The sequence below is a fragment of the Lithobates pipiens genome, unplaced genomic scaffold (assembly GCF_037356315.1).
Source record: "Lithobates pipiens isolate NorthernLeopardFrog02 unplaced genomic scaffold, aLitPip1_a1.2 Scaffold_19, whole genome shotgun sequence".
NCBI classification, from domain to species: Eukaryota; Metazoa; Chordata; class Amphibia; order Anura; family Ranidae; genus Lithobates; species Lithobates pipiens.
In genome coordinates, this window is record NW_027507764.1 from 413,827,976 (window position 1) to 413,844,745 (window position 16,770).

The 16,770-nt window shown below is 38.2% G+C and overlaps 1 protein-coding gene across 3 annotated transcripts in view; it reads left to right on the forward strand.

Annotated features, from left to right (window-relative positions):
• Window positions 1-16,088, forward strand: part of MYOM1 (myomesin 1) — a 136,227-nt gene extending 120,139 nt beyond the window's left edge. For all 3 annotated transcript variants that reach the window (XM_077492520.1, XM_077492522.1, XM_077492521.1), the window contains 10 exons: window positions 897-964; window positions 3,050-3,163; window positions 3,319-3,406; window positions 5,769-5,807; window positions 6,137-6,242; window positions 6,516-6,679; window positions 6,835-6,871; window positions 7,762-7,784; window positions 11,515-11,570; window positions 13,966-16,088. In XM_077492520.1, the coding sequence (XP_077348646.1) occupies window positions 897-964; window positions 3,050-3,163; window positions 3,319-3,406; window positions 5,769-5,807; window positions 6,137-6,242; window positions 6,516-6,679; window positions 6,835-6,871; window positions 7,762-7,784; window positions 11,515-11,570; window positions 13,966-14,250 (980 nt within the window). In that variant the 3' untranslated portion in view covers window positions 14,251-16,088. The remainder of the gene's footprint in view (window positions 1-896; window positions 965-3,049; window positions 3,164-3,318; window positions 3,407-5,768; window positions 5,808-6,136; window positions 6,243-6,515; window positions 6,680-6,834; window positions 6,872-7,761; window positions 7,785-11,514; window positions 11,571-13,965) is intronic.
• Window positions 16,089-16,770: the final 682 nt, after the last annotated feature.

Here is a 16,770-nt window from a genome sequence, read left to right on the forward strand (position 1 = left end):
GAAAAACATAATATACACATAATAAATTAGGTCTGCGAGAGTGCTACATCTATATTAATAACTGTAATAACTTCAGTAATAACTCCAGTAATCCAGTCTTGGGCAAATAAATATCTTTTTACTTTTTTTGCTCCTCTTTGGAAGAAATGCAACAAGAAGCTGCTACCACATAAGGAAACCCAAAGCGCCTACTCTTCAGCAACCGCCATGGGTTCCCAGCCTTTGTTTGCTGAAAAGCTACACTAATATTTAAAGAAAAGTCAATTTTACAAGTGAAGCTTGTAACCAGCAAGTTTTTATTTTATTCTAAACATCAACAAAGACACAGGGGTCATCTAATGAGTGCCTTGACGCATTTCACACAAGAGTTCTTAGTCATAATAACATACTATTCTTATAATGTCAGTGTACATAATTTGGTGTTCAAACACCAAATTACGTATTTAAATCACCATGTAATCCTTACAGTACTGTACAGTATAATGTGAAAATCGTATGCCTGTGGTATGCCTGCACCAACCACTAGAGGGCAGACACTCAACATATTTGAAGCAAAGACAGCTGAGTACTGTCTGTGATACTTTTTTTTATTTGCACAAGTTTTAAAACTTTTTTAATATTTATAAATTTTGTTCCTTTTTTATTTTTATTTTTTGTGTAGCATAAAATACAATTAAAAAAGAAATGTATTTAACTCGTTGCCGCCCGCCCACCGTCAAATGACGGCGGGGCAGTGAGGCTCTCGTTCTGGGATGACGTCATATGATGGTGTTGATGGGGGAATGAAGCAAATTTTCTCTGTGTATGGCTGGCCTAAGAGGAACAATTTGTATTTTATTATTATTATTCTTATTCTGATGTTGACGAGGCTTAATTTACGCTCCTTTCTTTAAAAGGTCCTCATTTTGTGGAGTACCTTGCATGGGAAGTTACTCCTGAGTGCAATGTTCTTCTGAAAAGTAAGGTAAGGGGGACAGTATTATTATTATTATTATTATAGAGGATTTATATAGTGCCAACAGTTTGCGCAGATCTTTACAAGGGAAACAGTACAGTTACAATATAATAAAATACAAGAGCGTTAAGAAGGCCCTGCTCATAAGAGCTTACAATCTAAAAGACTAATGCCCTGTACACACTTTCCGATGGAAAATGTGCGATTGGATCTTGTTATCGGAAAATCCGATCGTGTGTGGGCTCCATTGGACTTTTTCCGTTGGAATTTCCGACACACAAAGTTTGAGAGCAAGATCTAAATTTTTCCGACAACAAAATCCGATCGTTTAAATACTGATCATGTGTAGACAATTCCAACAGACAAAGTGGCACGCATGCTCAGAATAAATTACGAGATGAAAGCTATTGGCTACTGCCCTCTTTATAGTTCTGTCGTATGTGTTCTATGTCACCTCACTCTGAACGATCGGATTTTCTGACAACTTTATGCGACCGTGTGTGTGCAAGACACGTTTGGGCCAAAATCCATCTGAAAAAATCAGACGGATTTTGTAGTCGGAATGTCCGACCGTGTGTATGGGGCATAAGACTTAAATGGATAACATGTATTCCACCCATGTGTTTATATCTTGTCTACTTCATGCGCGACTTGTTTCTTACCCTTAAATGCACTGATATTGTCAGTATAAGTTGGCAATACATGGTGGTTAGATTTCCATTTGAAAGTTTGTAGAAAAATCATTTGTCACACATTCTTTCTCTCCATCAACTAATTTTGTTCAAAGCACGTAGGGTCCCTTCAGACAAGAGCACCATACTTTGTTCATCAGGGGATCCATGAGCAGATCCCCTGCTGAATTGGAGCTGAATGGGACAGGTAAAAGTTGTGACATTTGAACCTGTTTAGTATTTTTGTCTGCATTTTTTACAAGGGCTGTGGTGGACTCATGTTGGATCTATGTGCTGCCAAATGAAAAAGGACATCAAGCTACTTCTGATCCGTTAAGTTTGGGTCTGGAAATAATGGAAAAGGTTGCAACCTATTTAATTTGATTTATTCCAGACCTGGAAGGACTCAGAGGTAAGTGGATGTAAAAGGACACAAGTCAATTTACATCTGTCTGCCCATAGATCTGCATGAAGCTTCCAATCAGGTCTGCCCAAAAAACTGAGAGGCGAACCTGATCGGAAAGCCTGAGTGAAAGGGCCCATAAATTTTATTCATTTTATCCAGTTCTATCTTATTACAATATGTATGATTTTTCCTGAATGAAAACCACATTCACAGTTAGAAATTTATTTTTCCATCCTGTTTCTTCAAATTTTCTGTGGCACATGGCCAGCTTAGGTGCATGAGGAGCCAAGAAGTATTGATTACTGTATAGCAGATGTTTCCAGTCTGAGTCAGCACCTCAGATGGAGTCTTAGCCCTTGTACACATGGTCGGACATTCCGACGGAAAATGTCTGATCGGACCGTGTTGTCGGATAATCCGACTGTGTGTGTGGGCTCCATTGGACTGTTTCCGTCGGAATATCCGATGGACAAAGTTTTAGAGCTGGGCTATAAAACTTTCCGATAACATGATCCGATCGGACTTTGTCCGATTGTATGTAGAGAATTCTGATTGGACAAAGTGCCACGCATGCTCAGATCAAATTCCTAGACCAAAGCTATTGGCTACTAGCCTGAACGTAGTCCCATCGTAACGAAATAACATCATCACGTTACGTACGATTGGATTTTCTGACAACTTTGTCCGACCTTGTGTATGCAACACAAGTTTCAGACAAAATTTTGTTGTCGGAATGTCTGACCGTGTGTACAAGGGCTTAGAATTACTATTTGGGAATCTGGTTTATCATATATTCATTCTCCAGTGTTCTGAAGGGCATATTACATTTAGGATCCCAATTTAAACACAAGCTGATGGTTGTGGGTCTCAAATTTTACATTGACATGTAAGGCTCCATTCTAAAAAGAGATCACACACTGGTTTGTAGTATACCTTTGAAAGTTTTTCTAAACATCTAGGAAAATTGTGTAATTTACATAATGACCAGGTCTCTTTATATTTTAAACGTAACTATAGGTAGCTAATATGAAGAAAGAAACCACAATTACGTGGTATAAAGATGGCATGGAGATAATGGAGGATGAGAAACATGACTTTAAGGATGGCGTATGTACATTGCTCATTACTGAGGTAAGTTCACCTTTATACTATAATATACATGCATTTTATTGCCCCTAAGATGAGGCCCATTATTAGGACATGTTTGTAATATTATAAATGTGTATGTGATTACATCATTAATCTGAAATGAGTAAAAACCTATAAACTCATATTTATATTGCCAGATAACAAGGAAAGATGCCGGTATATATGAGTTAATACTGAAAGATGACAGAGGAAGGGACAAGAGTGTACTCAAGCTTATAGATTCAGGTAAAACTTGTTGGACCAGTTTCTGAACACCTGTCTGCTTCTAATACTTGTCTGCCAGCACTGAATAGTTTGATACATTTTTTTTCTTAATTTGTTTATATGGATTAGTATGCCTCTGGGTATCTATTATTCTGTGTGTGGCTAAAGAGGTTATTTAGTCCAGTGTGCGTGCATGGTGTTTTCTATGTGCAAAGATGGTGCAGTTATGGAGGTCCCGGATCTGTGGTTGTCTGCACATGTGTGGGAAAACTTGGAATGCGCGCAGATGTGCCATAGGTCTTCGCCAGGTCCTGAAGGCTGGACAGAACCCTTCAGCACATTTTCGCATTGCTCTGGACTTTCAAAGATGGTGGTGCCAGTGAAAGGGGCGAGGCCAGCATTATGAGGACTGAGGTTGCTCTTTATTGCTGTAGTCTATACTTCTACAGTGTTGATTTATATTATTTTGTTTGCGTTTACCCGCACTTATACCCCTTTCTCTTCCATGTATCGTTCTTCTGCAGTAATGCTTTCTACTGCTGTCTTCCTCTATACCACTGCTTCTTAATCCTTGTACTTACCTCTTCTACAGTGATCCTCTTACTTACACACATTCACCCATATACCTTTCTTACCCTTAAATGTTAATCTTTGATGGTGTCACTCTCTGCCTATCCCTTTGCATATACTATTTCACCTGCTTACTTTCATCTTTTACAGTGCATCAGTAGTTACTGCCTACCTCTTATTCATACCCCTATATTCCTAATGTCTACTGTGCTACTCTCTGCTATTGCCTTCCTCTTTATCCCTGTTCTTTAAAGCAGACCTTGCTAGAGAAGGTCCATAAATTATCTCAGACCTTCTCTCTCTCCCTGTAAAATGGATTTATTTTAGAAGGGGGAAAGCTTACCTGTGAGGAAAAAGTTAGAATAAATACCCAATTCTCATCTTCTACATTGCAAGGGTTGATGTCACCATTGTTCTGACCAATTACTGGGAAATGGCATGTACCCCAAATCTCATGAGAATACACTTGTCTAGTACAAGACCGTCACCTTGCTAGATTTGGGATCCTCATTGTTCCCAGGATCTCACTGGAAGAATTGTGACATCCCCTACACCTAGGTACTGTGGATGAAAGATGGGGTAATGTAAGTATATTAACTAAATGTATTCCTCAAGGGTAAATCTTTACTTTTTTTCTATTACTTCACCCATATTCCAACATTCTTATGAGTTTATTTGCCAGTGTTTCTTTTCTCTGGTGCCCTTCTCTTTACCCGCACGCTTTCACCTCTGTATGCATCTGTATGTTTCTTCTGTATTCCTCTATCCATTTTATCTTTGTGCTTCTGTTCAGCAAGGTAAGAATAACCATACACTTTACAATTTCACCGTATAACCTTTGTACAATCAAGATTTACCAAAACTTTGTAATATTGGGATCTAGCTAAACCATACAATGAATTTGTATCCAATCAGATCACCTGTTAGTAAATCTAAAGGAGATTGTGCAATCAGATTGTAACATGTAATGTGTATGGTGAGCCCAGCTCTTTTTTGCTCCTCTCCTCCTGCTTCATCATTATATTCTTCTGTACTTTAGTGGCCATTTGCAGCCTTCCTCTTCACACTATTTTCTTCTCTTATTACGTCTCCCTTTTACAGACTCTATGCAACTTTTTTGCTCTCTAATTTCATCCTTCATTTCATCTTACTCTTAAGGGCCCATTAAAACCATTGATTTGTGATGTTCAAGTTGAAATCTAATAGGCTCAGTTCACACCAACTTGTTACAATCAATAATAATTTCAATGTCTAGGTGCAATTTGCACCAATAAATTTTTTTTCTCTTTATTTCTTTATATGGAGTAAAATATTCTGATACAAGACAAACGTTTGGGACATTACCCTGAGTTGGGGCATTTCTCTGAGCGCTGTCTTTTTAGGTTATATGTTTAACCTGCCCATAGGGCAATTGTGTTGCCAGTTGCCAGAGACTGTATATTATATTGGCTCCTCCTGTGCATTGATATTTTATTTTAGATATTCTTTTTTTACGCAGCCTACGCCACGCAATGCATTGTACTGGCGTACTTGAACTGGGACTATTGGAAATATTGTTATTGTATTGGGCTTGCGCAGAGCAATTCAGATCAATGCATGCAATGTAAATGGGCTCTCATTTGGTCACTGTTGTATACTTTACATTAGTGGACTAATACTGTGATGCACTTCTCTTTGAACAATCCAGAACCTTCGGTTTTGATCACTATTTTACTAATTTCAATCTCTTTCCACTACAATATTTTCAGCTATACTCTGATATTCTATGCTGTGATTGTTCATGGTCTAACTATTTATGTTTCTATTTTAACAGCATTTGATGATCTCATGAATGCAGTTTGCAAACAGATAGGTAAGTATGTAGTACATCGACAGTCATCTTTCAGCCTGCTAAATAGTTACAGCTAGTTATATAGTTATTTGAAAGCATTTGTGATGTCATAGTTAAAAATAATAACAATTTAATTAAAACAAAATGTAATTTAGTTAATATATTTGTAGTGCAGGTCACACATATAAGATAACTCCTAACTGTCTGTTATATGTAATCACTTAAATCCAAACATTATACTATGTTACAGTGGATTCTTGAACTGTCTTAGTTTTTTTTTTGCATGTGCTACCCAACCTTGTCATATAGCATTAATATGTTATATAATGCAGTTTGATTACTTTTTCTAGCCGAATCTGCCACACAAGTCAAGATCATGAGTAATGAGGAAGGCATAAGACTATATTCATTTGTAAACTACTTTGTGGATGATCTCAAACTCAGTTGGGTTCACAAGTAAGTCAGATGATCATCACCTACTATAGTACAGCAAGTAATAATCATGTATAAATGAAGGTGCACATAGATAATCTGATTTACCATTCCTGAATGCTACCCTGGTGGGCATAGATATGGATAAACCTGTTGCTGTTTAATGGCTATTATTGGCTTAAATTATTAGAAATGTGTAATGAGTAAATCCATGTATATGATGTCATAAAATATTAACAATGATCGGTCTGCCTTGCTCCTCTCATTAGGCTCATGGTCTCTTTTTTGTCATTTTAGTGATGGCAAGATTAAGTACACAGACAGAGTTAAGAGCGGAGTCACTGGAGAGATGATGTGGCTACAGATTAACGAACCCACACCAAATGACAAGGGCAAATATGTCCTGGAAATGTTTGATGGCAAAACAACTCATACTAAGGACGTTGACTTGTCTGGACAAGGCAAGGACTATTTTATGCATATTCTATTGTGTTATACTGTGTAATACCATTGTAATGTGCATATTATTCTTTATAATATCATTTTTAAAAAAGTGCATAGACCAGGGATTTTAATAATAATAATAATAATAATAATATTTTTTTTCCTTTTACAGCTTACGATGAGGCCTATGCCGAATTCCAGAGGTTAAAGTAAGTATTTTGTCCTATTTATACAAGACACGTAGTTATCAGGTTACTATATTTAGTGTTCTGTACTAAAAAAAAATCTGCCCTGACAGCTGATTCTATTTATTTTTTTTCTGCCAAAAATAATTTAGATTTTGACATATTCTGTACTTAGCAGTTCCCTTACAGCCAAACCTGATGGAGTCCTTATTTAAAAATAGACTGTATATTGCTCCAACTGGCATCCAAGTAGTAATTACACAACTTGCTAATCTACTTACTGTATAAAAATAAAGATGACATACTGTTATGAATAAGTTATGAATATATCGGTGACACAGCTATACAATAGCTTGCAACAGAGATGAGGTGTCATGCCAGCAAGGATGACTGTATAGCTGAAAGGAAATGTTTTATTTTTTTTCTTACTGATCTGTATGACAGGCAGTTGGCAGGAGCTGTCATCAGCTGAGTCCAGATATTGATACAATTCTTATTTTTCACCAGTAGAGGGCGTTCAACCAGCTTTGTAGATCTGTCTGTCAGAGTGCTGTTTAGTGTAGTGCTTAGCTAATGTCTGTTTCTTCTATGATATTCCTATATTAATCTGTGGCAGCCTTAGTTTTATACCAGCATTGTGTTAATAGTTCTAATAAATGTGTGTAACCATTTACCTGTTTCTGGCATGCCTCACTTTTGTTGTAGAACATTTTTAAAGTTTAGTATGTTGAGGGAATCCGGCTGAAAATATCAGAATTTGGTCGGTGGTACCTGCCTGTCTAAATCCCAAAACACATGTTTTGGAAAGAGCTGAACATAAGCTTTGTGAACTTGGGACATAGTGACCCAGTTTCTGTATAAGCAAGGGATGGAACAAATTTTAATCTTTGTGTTTTCTTTCTCACCAATAACAGACAAGCTGCAATAGCGGAAAAAAGTGAGTAACTGCTTTTTATGTTTGGGTAGCATAATTAGAACATGTATACGTTGAAGAATAAAACTTTAACAACTGTAATGTGGTATCAAACCCAAAAGCAAACTTCTATTATATTGCAGCTTACCAATTATAAGATGTGATTGCTGCATTTGTTTTCTTTTTCAGGCTTCCTTTCTTTTATTTTCACCTGGTAATCCTACTAGTAAGTCTGTTGTTTTTGAACAGACCAATCTGTCCTGCAGATGTAGCAGCTAAAGAGTTGTGGCAAACCATTTACCTCTGACAGGGGGGCTTACAATGATCAGCTTTGAAAAATATTTATGCAAAACCTTTATCCTAAAAAACAAAAAAACAAAAACAAACAGTTTGCTGTAACTGCTTATAAACTGTTCCAGCAATTCAATTAAAAAAACAAATGGCGAGCGGTCAGGGTCCTTCACTACGATGGTCAGTTTGAAGGCTCACATGGTGCTTATAAACACAAGCTACCCTTATACATACAGCATTCACCTGAAATCAGCATTGGGTGTGTGAGCATATCTATTACCAACTGGGTATGAACGATGATTGGGCTTTGGGTGTGGCTGCCTGCATATGATTACCTATGATCCCCTGTGAGCTCCTGAGCTAGCCTCCTGCCTGTGACCCCTGAAGCGCATTTCAGTCTCTCTGATTTGATTTGGTCTATAATGTTCATGTCCCCTGAAGAAGACTATAATTAGTCGAAACACGTTGGGTACTTTGGTGGCTATATATAGTAACCCAGTATGTGTCTATTTTCATTGCATATAGACCAGGAATTACACTAGACCAAGTCATACATTTTAAATATGTGCTTGTGTCCATATGCTAAATAAAACTTTTTTCTAGTTTTTATTAAAAAAAATTGAATTTAATTGCTGCAATAAAATCCCATGGGAGATACCTTTTTTTCTTGTTGATGCAGGGATGGAGCAGCCATGTAACTTATCTCACACTCACCGTCTTGTTTTCCTGCTTATAAAGTGTTAACTGGAGGTTGGCTTCAATTTGTTAGTGTATCTAAATCTGCTAGTACTTCTAACACCCTCTTCCCCCAGATTAGCAATGCTGCAGTCAAAAGTTGGCTCTTTTGCACCTTCATCCAGAGTGCAAGCACCCTAATACAGTTAGTGTGGTTCATTTACTAAAACTGGAGAGTACATAATTTAGTGCAGCTCTGCATTGTAGCTTCAAGGTCTTTTTGTCAAAGCTTAACTGAACAAAGTGAAGTTAGAAAGTTAGAAGCTGATTGGCTACCATGCACAGCTGCACCAGATTTTGTACTCTCCAGTTTTAGTAAATAAACCCCAGTGTGTTGCCGATCGAGTCACCAGGTGAAAACAGAAGGGAAAAACTAAACAAAAAAAAGAAAACTATTGCAGCCACCACATGTTAGGATTGGTATATACATTTTTGGTTTTTGGGTTTAATACTGCTTTAATAACAAAACTTTTGCTAAAGACTGCATCCATCAGATACATTGGGATCTATATAAAAAAAGTTAAAGAAAAATGTATGAAGTATGAGGGTGGCTTTTGAGCTTTGGGAAGAGGTGGAAGTCCGAACGTGAAGCCACACTGACGATGTTGTCTTTGAAACTATGAAAGTGTGAGGCCGAGGATTGTCTTGGTGGAACAGCACACCTTTTATCAGCATCCCCGGCCTGTTGGATCTTATTTAGTCACAAAGTTTGGTTAGCAAGTTAGCATAACTTTGTCCATTTATGGTCTGGCCATTTGGAAGGAAATCCACAATTTTTATGCCTTTACAATCCCAAAAAGAGGCCGTCACTTTTCCCGCTTGGAATTTTTATTTTTTAGTTGCTAGGAAACAATGTGCTTTGTCGCTTTGTCTCATGCTTCTAAATGCTTTGTAACCCAAGTTATGAAAAGGAAACATTTTCTGAGTAGAGATGGGATCGGGCGTGTTCAAAATCCCACATGCCCGATCCCGCCAGGAAGCAGACAATGCACAGCGCTAATCACATGTAGTGAGACATTCCTCGGTCCGCAGCTGCACAGATCGGGAAATGTCTCACTGCCTGTGATTAGCTGTGGGCAGTCTCAGCTACCTGGTGGGATCGGGCACGTGGAATTTCACACACCTTCGATCCCCCCTTCTCTAGTGCTGAGAGAGCATGGAAGCTTCTTCTGAAAAGGCTATCATGTTGTTCTAATGGCACCAATATTCTTTCAGGAACTAACCTTAAACAAATATGGAGATCAGGTGTGTCTTCATACACACTTTCTAGTCTACATGCTTCTTTTGGATTGGTTAAAGTGGAAGTAAACCCATCGATTTAAACAGTTTCAAAAAACGGCATGCCGGGAATGCTAACTGCACATTGGCTGTGCTCTCAACCAAACTGTCAAACCATCCAATGGCTGGTGTCATAACGGATCACACGTGCAGCACCGTGGCAGATGAGGATTAAACAGAAGCAAAGGTGGCAGCTTCCGTGGATGAAAACGATAGGGGAGTAATACTGAAGCCAAGGACAGCTAGAAATTTACATATTTTACAAGAGGTCATTAATGGCACCACTCATATTAGGCATACAGAGTTCAGAGAGAGGTGAGAGCAAAACAGAAACTGAGAATGAATAAAAATGGGATGCGAAGACATCTGTTGTGTCATATCAGTTCTCAGCTTCTTGTGTTAGTGTGATCATTTGTTTTTATATAGGATTGGTTGGGGGTTGCTTTACTCTCTGCCTCTCTAGTTCCTTTGGAAAATACACTTCCTGTAGCTTGTGCTGTGGCTACAGTATATCTTGTACAAATCTCTTAACTATCATACAAAAAAAATCAGATTCTTGAACCCATTCATTCATCTAGGGCTCATTTACATTCTGTATTTGTTTTTACATGTTGTGTTGAGCATGCCTCTTCATTTTAAATGCCCCCCCCAAGGTGTGTCCATGGGGCAAAAAAAGGCACCTGCCACATTTTCTTTCAATTGTACCTCCAGGCAAAGAACGTATTCCTATTACATTGTTGCAGTGCACTGAGGGCGGGTGTATTTATTTTGTCTGTCTAGGCGCCTTAAAAAATGAATGAATATGTATACACCATGCATTGTTGTACCACTTGCAATAATGCAATCACTTGCATTATTTCACACAAAAATACACATGTAAACGAGTGAATACAACCTTCCTTAGAAACATGCTTATCTTTTGTGGTTATGTGACAGAGGATAGCAGGTCTAGAAAGAGAAATTGGCCAGATCACAATTGAAGCTTGTACGCGTCTCAGTTTACTTTTTGTTTGGTAATTAAGCCAGATGACTAGCTTCTCTTAAAAAGACTTCCACATTGTACACATTGGGGTTAGAAAGGGTAATTTTGCAAGGGAATTTGTATTTTGCAAGACAATTTCCCCTTAGCCTATTGAAGGGATGGGAGCTCTACTGATTTCTGTCATCCAATCATGTGCAGGGAAAAAATAATTTATTTTTCTTGTGATTGGGTATTCTTTGCCGTGTGAATTTCACTAAATTAAGGGAAAATTCCCATGTAGGGTAGAGCTTTCCTTGCAAAATAGACAGCATATTTGCTTTTAGTAAATCTACCAAATTGTGTGCTTTCCAGATGATCCATTGTGCATGTCCTGCTGCAGGACCCATGCACCACATATTATTTTTTAAATCCTGATGTTTTTAGAGCTCATATGCATTTGAATAACTATTTTGTTTGCCTTTATTTTAGATCGTGCAAGAGTTATAGGAGGTCTGCCTGATGTTGTAACTATACAGGAAGGAAAGGTAAAAGAGACATATGACATACTATAGAATGTGATAATGGCTTGTGGGTTCTCATGTATGTGTATTTCTCTGAAACGGAACCAGTGTTCAAGCAGGTCTGCACAAAATATGACTCAAATCAAACTTTCATTGCAAGCCAAGCATGTTGTATTATCTTGCTTATATTTTTTTAAATACACTGAAAAAGTTCTGCATAAACTTGAAACACGCTAAAGGCCAGTTCACACCAGACACAGTTCCATTCAGTTCCGTGTGCTTTTTTTCTGCACTAAAAATGCATGCACAGTGTTTTCCATGTATTCCAATGGCTATAGTTTACACCATGCAGTCAGTTTCTGGTCAGTTTCCGGTTAGTTTCTTGTGCAGAAACTGACCGCAAAAAACTGAGTGGAACTGACTGTATTGGTGCTGAAAAAACAGAACTGCATGGATCTGCATCTGGTGTGAACTGGCCCTAAATGAATGTCATCCTGATTTGCATCTCACAGTATTGCTAATTTGATTGATGAATGTCCCCCTCAGTTTTTTTCCCCAATTTGTAAACCCCCAATAAAATCGGACATTTTAAACGTGGGTTACTATCTGTCAAGTTAAATCGTTCAGGAGAGGTTGTAAAAACATTAAGCCTAATGCCGCATACACGCGATCGGATATTCCCGACAACTAAATCCTGGGATTTGTTTCCGAAGGATGTTGGCTCAAACTTGTCTTGCATACACATGGTCACACAAATGTGGTCTGAAATTATGATTGTCAAGAATGTGGTGACTTACAACACATACAACGAGCCGAGAAAAGTGAAGTTCAATAGCCAGTGCGTGGAATTTTGTGCGTCGGAATTGTGTACACACGATCGGAATTTGTGACAACGGATTTTGTTGTCGCAAAATTTGAGAACCAGCTTTCAAATTTTTGTTGTCGGAAATTCTGACAAAAAATGTCTGACAAAAAATGTCCGATGGAACCTACACAGGGTCGCAATTTCCCATCGAACATTTGTTGTCAGAAAATCCGATTGTGTATACGTGGCATAAGACTGTACAATGCAGTCTATATAGAAAGGGTTTGTTGTATTTGATTTGGATGATGCTAGTGATGTAGCTGGGGACTAAATTGTGGGTGGCTTTGTAAGTAGTTGTTAGTGTTTTGAATTGAATTCGTTGTATGAGCGGAAGCTGGTGAAGGGATTGACAGAGAGAGGGGTAGCAGACACAGAGCGATTCGTAAGGTTGATGAGTCTGGCAGCAGCATTCATGATGGATTGAAGAGGTGAGAGGCTGTGTAGAGGTAAGCCAATGAGAAGGGAGTTGCAGTAGTCGAAGCGCGAGATGACCAGCGAGTGAACTAAGAGTTTTGTTGTGTTATTGGTTAGAAAGGGGCGTATTTTGGAGATATTGCGGAGGTTGAGGCGGCAAGATTTGGACAGTGATTTGTTGTGCCAGAGAGATCAGGAGAAGGGGAAGGGGCATATGGGGGAGAAAAAATGATAAGTTTGGTTTTGGATAGATTGAATTTGAGGAAGTGGTGTGACATCCAGACTGATATACCTGATAGTAAATTAGTGATACGTGAGGAGACAGAGGGAGTGAGCTGAGGGGTAGAGAAATAGGTTTAGGTGACATCAGCGTAGAGGTGGTATTGGAAGCCATGGGAGGCTATCAGCTGACCCAGGGAGGAGGTGTAGATTGAAAATAGGGTTATATTATAAAAGATAGTGGATTAATAATGACATAGATTCCAAACATACTGAATAACATTTTTTTGTTTTGTTTATTGATTTCACCAATATCATATAATTATGAAGGTAATTTAAATGTATTGCAGTGGTTGGCTTCTAAGCCATTACTGGCAACAAAACATTTTCTTGGTTTATTCTCCTATGTGCAGAAGGGCAAAAAATCCTTCTTTACTCGTGTCATATGTGCAGCTAATCAAACAGGGGGTCAGACAGAGCATGGGGCAAGAGCAATTAATAGTGAAAACCTTTCATGATTTAATTCCTAACCAAAAATAATAAATGTTGATCCCCAGCTCTTCAGCTACTTTACTCAGGTGTACAGTGACAAGGGGCAGTGACAAGGTTCAATATTAAGTCCTTCAGAGATTTCAAATGTCACCAAGGACAGAAAAAATTCTGTTGGTTCTTTTGGATTTGGCCATGGCATTGGCATGCCCTCAAATATGGTTGCTGGTGCCTCCGTCCTAGAAAAATGATGTTTTATGAAAGCTGAAGCAAAGAAAATAGCAAAAAATGTATACATGTTGTCCAGGAAATAATAAATCTGTGTGGCTGCAAAAACTAAAATTTTTTAGATTCCATAAAATGTCTATATATACACACATTTGCTTGAAAGGGGATAATTTACTAATTTGTATCACTCTTCCTACCTCCTAGGCACTTAACCTCACATGCAATATCTGGGGAGACCCAGTGCCAGAGGTCACATGGCTGAAGAATGAGAGAGAACTAAGTGGAGATGACCATTGCATCCTTAAATTTGAGTCTGGAAAGTATGCCAGCTTCACTATCACCACCGTCGCCACATCCGACTCTGGCAAATACTGCATTCGGGCAAAGAACAAATATGGCACTGAAACAAATGATTTTACTGTAAGTGTGTTTAATCCAGAGGGTGAAGAAGCAGAGGAGGAGGCTCAGCCTGATACTAAGAAAAAGTAACTAGATCGACTTCAAAGATGGAAAAATTAGGGATGGTAGAATGATGTTAAGTGCTATAATCATGTGCAAGAGCCACCTTTTCTCAAACCAGTTCTTTAGTCCTACAAGTTCTCACATTGACCTAGCCCACCACACTGAATATTTTACATTTTACTGTGAATGAAGATCCTAAATACTAGACCAACTGATTAGAACAGAGGACTGTTTTGAGAAAAGATAATGTATGTGATTGACTCCACTCCTTTAACCTACCTCACTTCTACATTGAAACATAATTGGAGTAGCTTAAAGTATTTTTTATTTTTTTTGCATATAGAGTGGGAAGAGGCATTTTGGGCCATGAGCACAAAATCCAGTCAATTTGCACAAACTGTTGACATCAATGGTGCTAGCAAAATCCTTAAGCTACTATTGCCCAGAAAATGGACAGGCAAAGTGGCTTGGAATAAACTGTGACTAAAAAACACATACCCACAAAAAAAAAATAAAAAAAATAGTTTATTTTTATTGAGTCCATCACTTTATTGAGCATTGAGCATCTAATAAATTTGAGGTTCTACTGCTGCTTTAATTGTTTAATATCAGTTACAATTAATATACAAATAAATTCACCTATTCACCCTATTGATAAACCATTAATAGCAGTAAACACTCAAGTTTTCTTCACATATAACCTAAAGGGAATAACAGTCTTATTTAACTATGCTACACCATTTCCCATTTTACTTCCAACTTGCTTTAGAGCCACTGATGTATATAGGTGTTCAAAAATATTTATAATTGAAATAGTTTGATGATTTATTGTAGTGGAATAGATTCACTCTAGCGTGGTGGTAAAAAAAGACAAACGAGAAAAAAAAAGTTTGTTGTAGAAGAGGTAGGCTCTCCAACTGTTTTCAAATCCCACCACGTAACAAGGCTCCTCTTCTGGACTCCATGAAATGAAATTATTTGGGCCCCAATACTACTAACCCTCTATTTTTAATAATATTAGTATTTTTACACACACAATGAAGCTAGGGTTTCTGGGGACATCAGCCACCAAAGGCATGCTTTCCTTAGCCCTTGTACAAGTTTTGTCCGAAACTTGTGTTGCATACACACGGTCGGACAAGGTTGTCGGAAAATCCGATCATTCAGAACGTGGTGACATTATTTCGTTACAATGGGACTACGTTCAGGCTAGTAGCCAATAGCTTTGGTCTAGGAATTTGATCTGAGCATGCGTGGCACTTTGTCAAATCGGAATTCTCTACAAACGATAGGACAAAGTCCCATCGGACCATGTTGTTGGAAAATTTTATAGCCCAGCTCTAAAACTTTGTCGGTCGGATATTCCGACGGAAACAGTCCGATGGAGCCCACACACGGTCGGATTATCCGATAACACGGTCAGATCGGACATTTTCCGTCGGAATGTCCGACCGTGTGTACAAGGGCTTAGACTTAGATGGTAATAGGAAAGGCTGTAGATGTCCTCTCAGACTCTAACTTCATAGCAAACACTAATGGTAGCATGGTGATGGTATCATCCAGCAGCACTGGCTGAGATGTCTTTGTCATGGCCCTTATAATACAGCTTGATTACAATGACAGACACATGAAGATGAGGTGGGTGAAAGAACTGGAGTGGGGTAAAAGCTAGTGTCTACGTTTTATTCTGGCAGTACACAACTGGGAAGACTTTGGAGGGTTGGAATACACGTAGAATTACTCAGCTGTGTAAAACCATACTGTATTGTAATACCACCACTGCTATATGTTGTCCATTACTGTTCATGTTCATTTCTGTTGACTGTAACTAATAAACAGAGCACATATTTTCATCTCTACCTCCACCCTCGTTTCACTGTGTGTTCTTCTTTTATTCACAAATCCTTGCACTCGTCTCCATGGTTTAACAGCTCTTAGGGTCTCTATCCTGCTCATCTCCACTGCACTAAAATGACAGAATAATCCTCACATCATTTATATCCACAAGTATTATTGTCACTGTAAGATAAAATGAAGCCTCGTGGATCTTGTAGCACTGCAATCATGTTTTCATAATGCTATTTTCACTTCACTATTTCACTTTCTAATATCAAATGCCACATTTAACTTACAACATCTTCACTGCTATAAAAAGGTCACTGTAACAATGCTTAAAGTTAAAATACTTAAAGTTTTTTAAAGTAACTAGAAAAAGCTATAGGGCATCTAAAGCCAAAATGTTTTTTTTTAATAAAGTAGGGAAGGCTTAAAACTCCTATCAGGTTATGTTTTACTGTTTGTGTCTTGCTTGGGAGATTTCTCTTCACCCCCTGTCTTGGAGAGGAGGGGATGTTTCCCCAAAATGGGGTGACTTCTAATCATAGACAGTTGTCACCAGAACATTTGTCCTCATTGGAAGTTTTGTCTACATACACTTGAAACTGTTACCACCATATCTGTTCTTGTATTTTTTACCTTTATTGCTTTAAAATAGCTTCAAAGTTGGTCATTCACGTGAGTCCCAGTGAGTGTTTGCAGGCCTCGGTT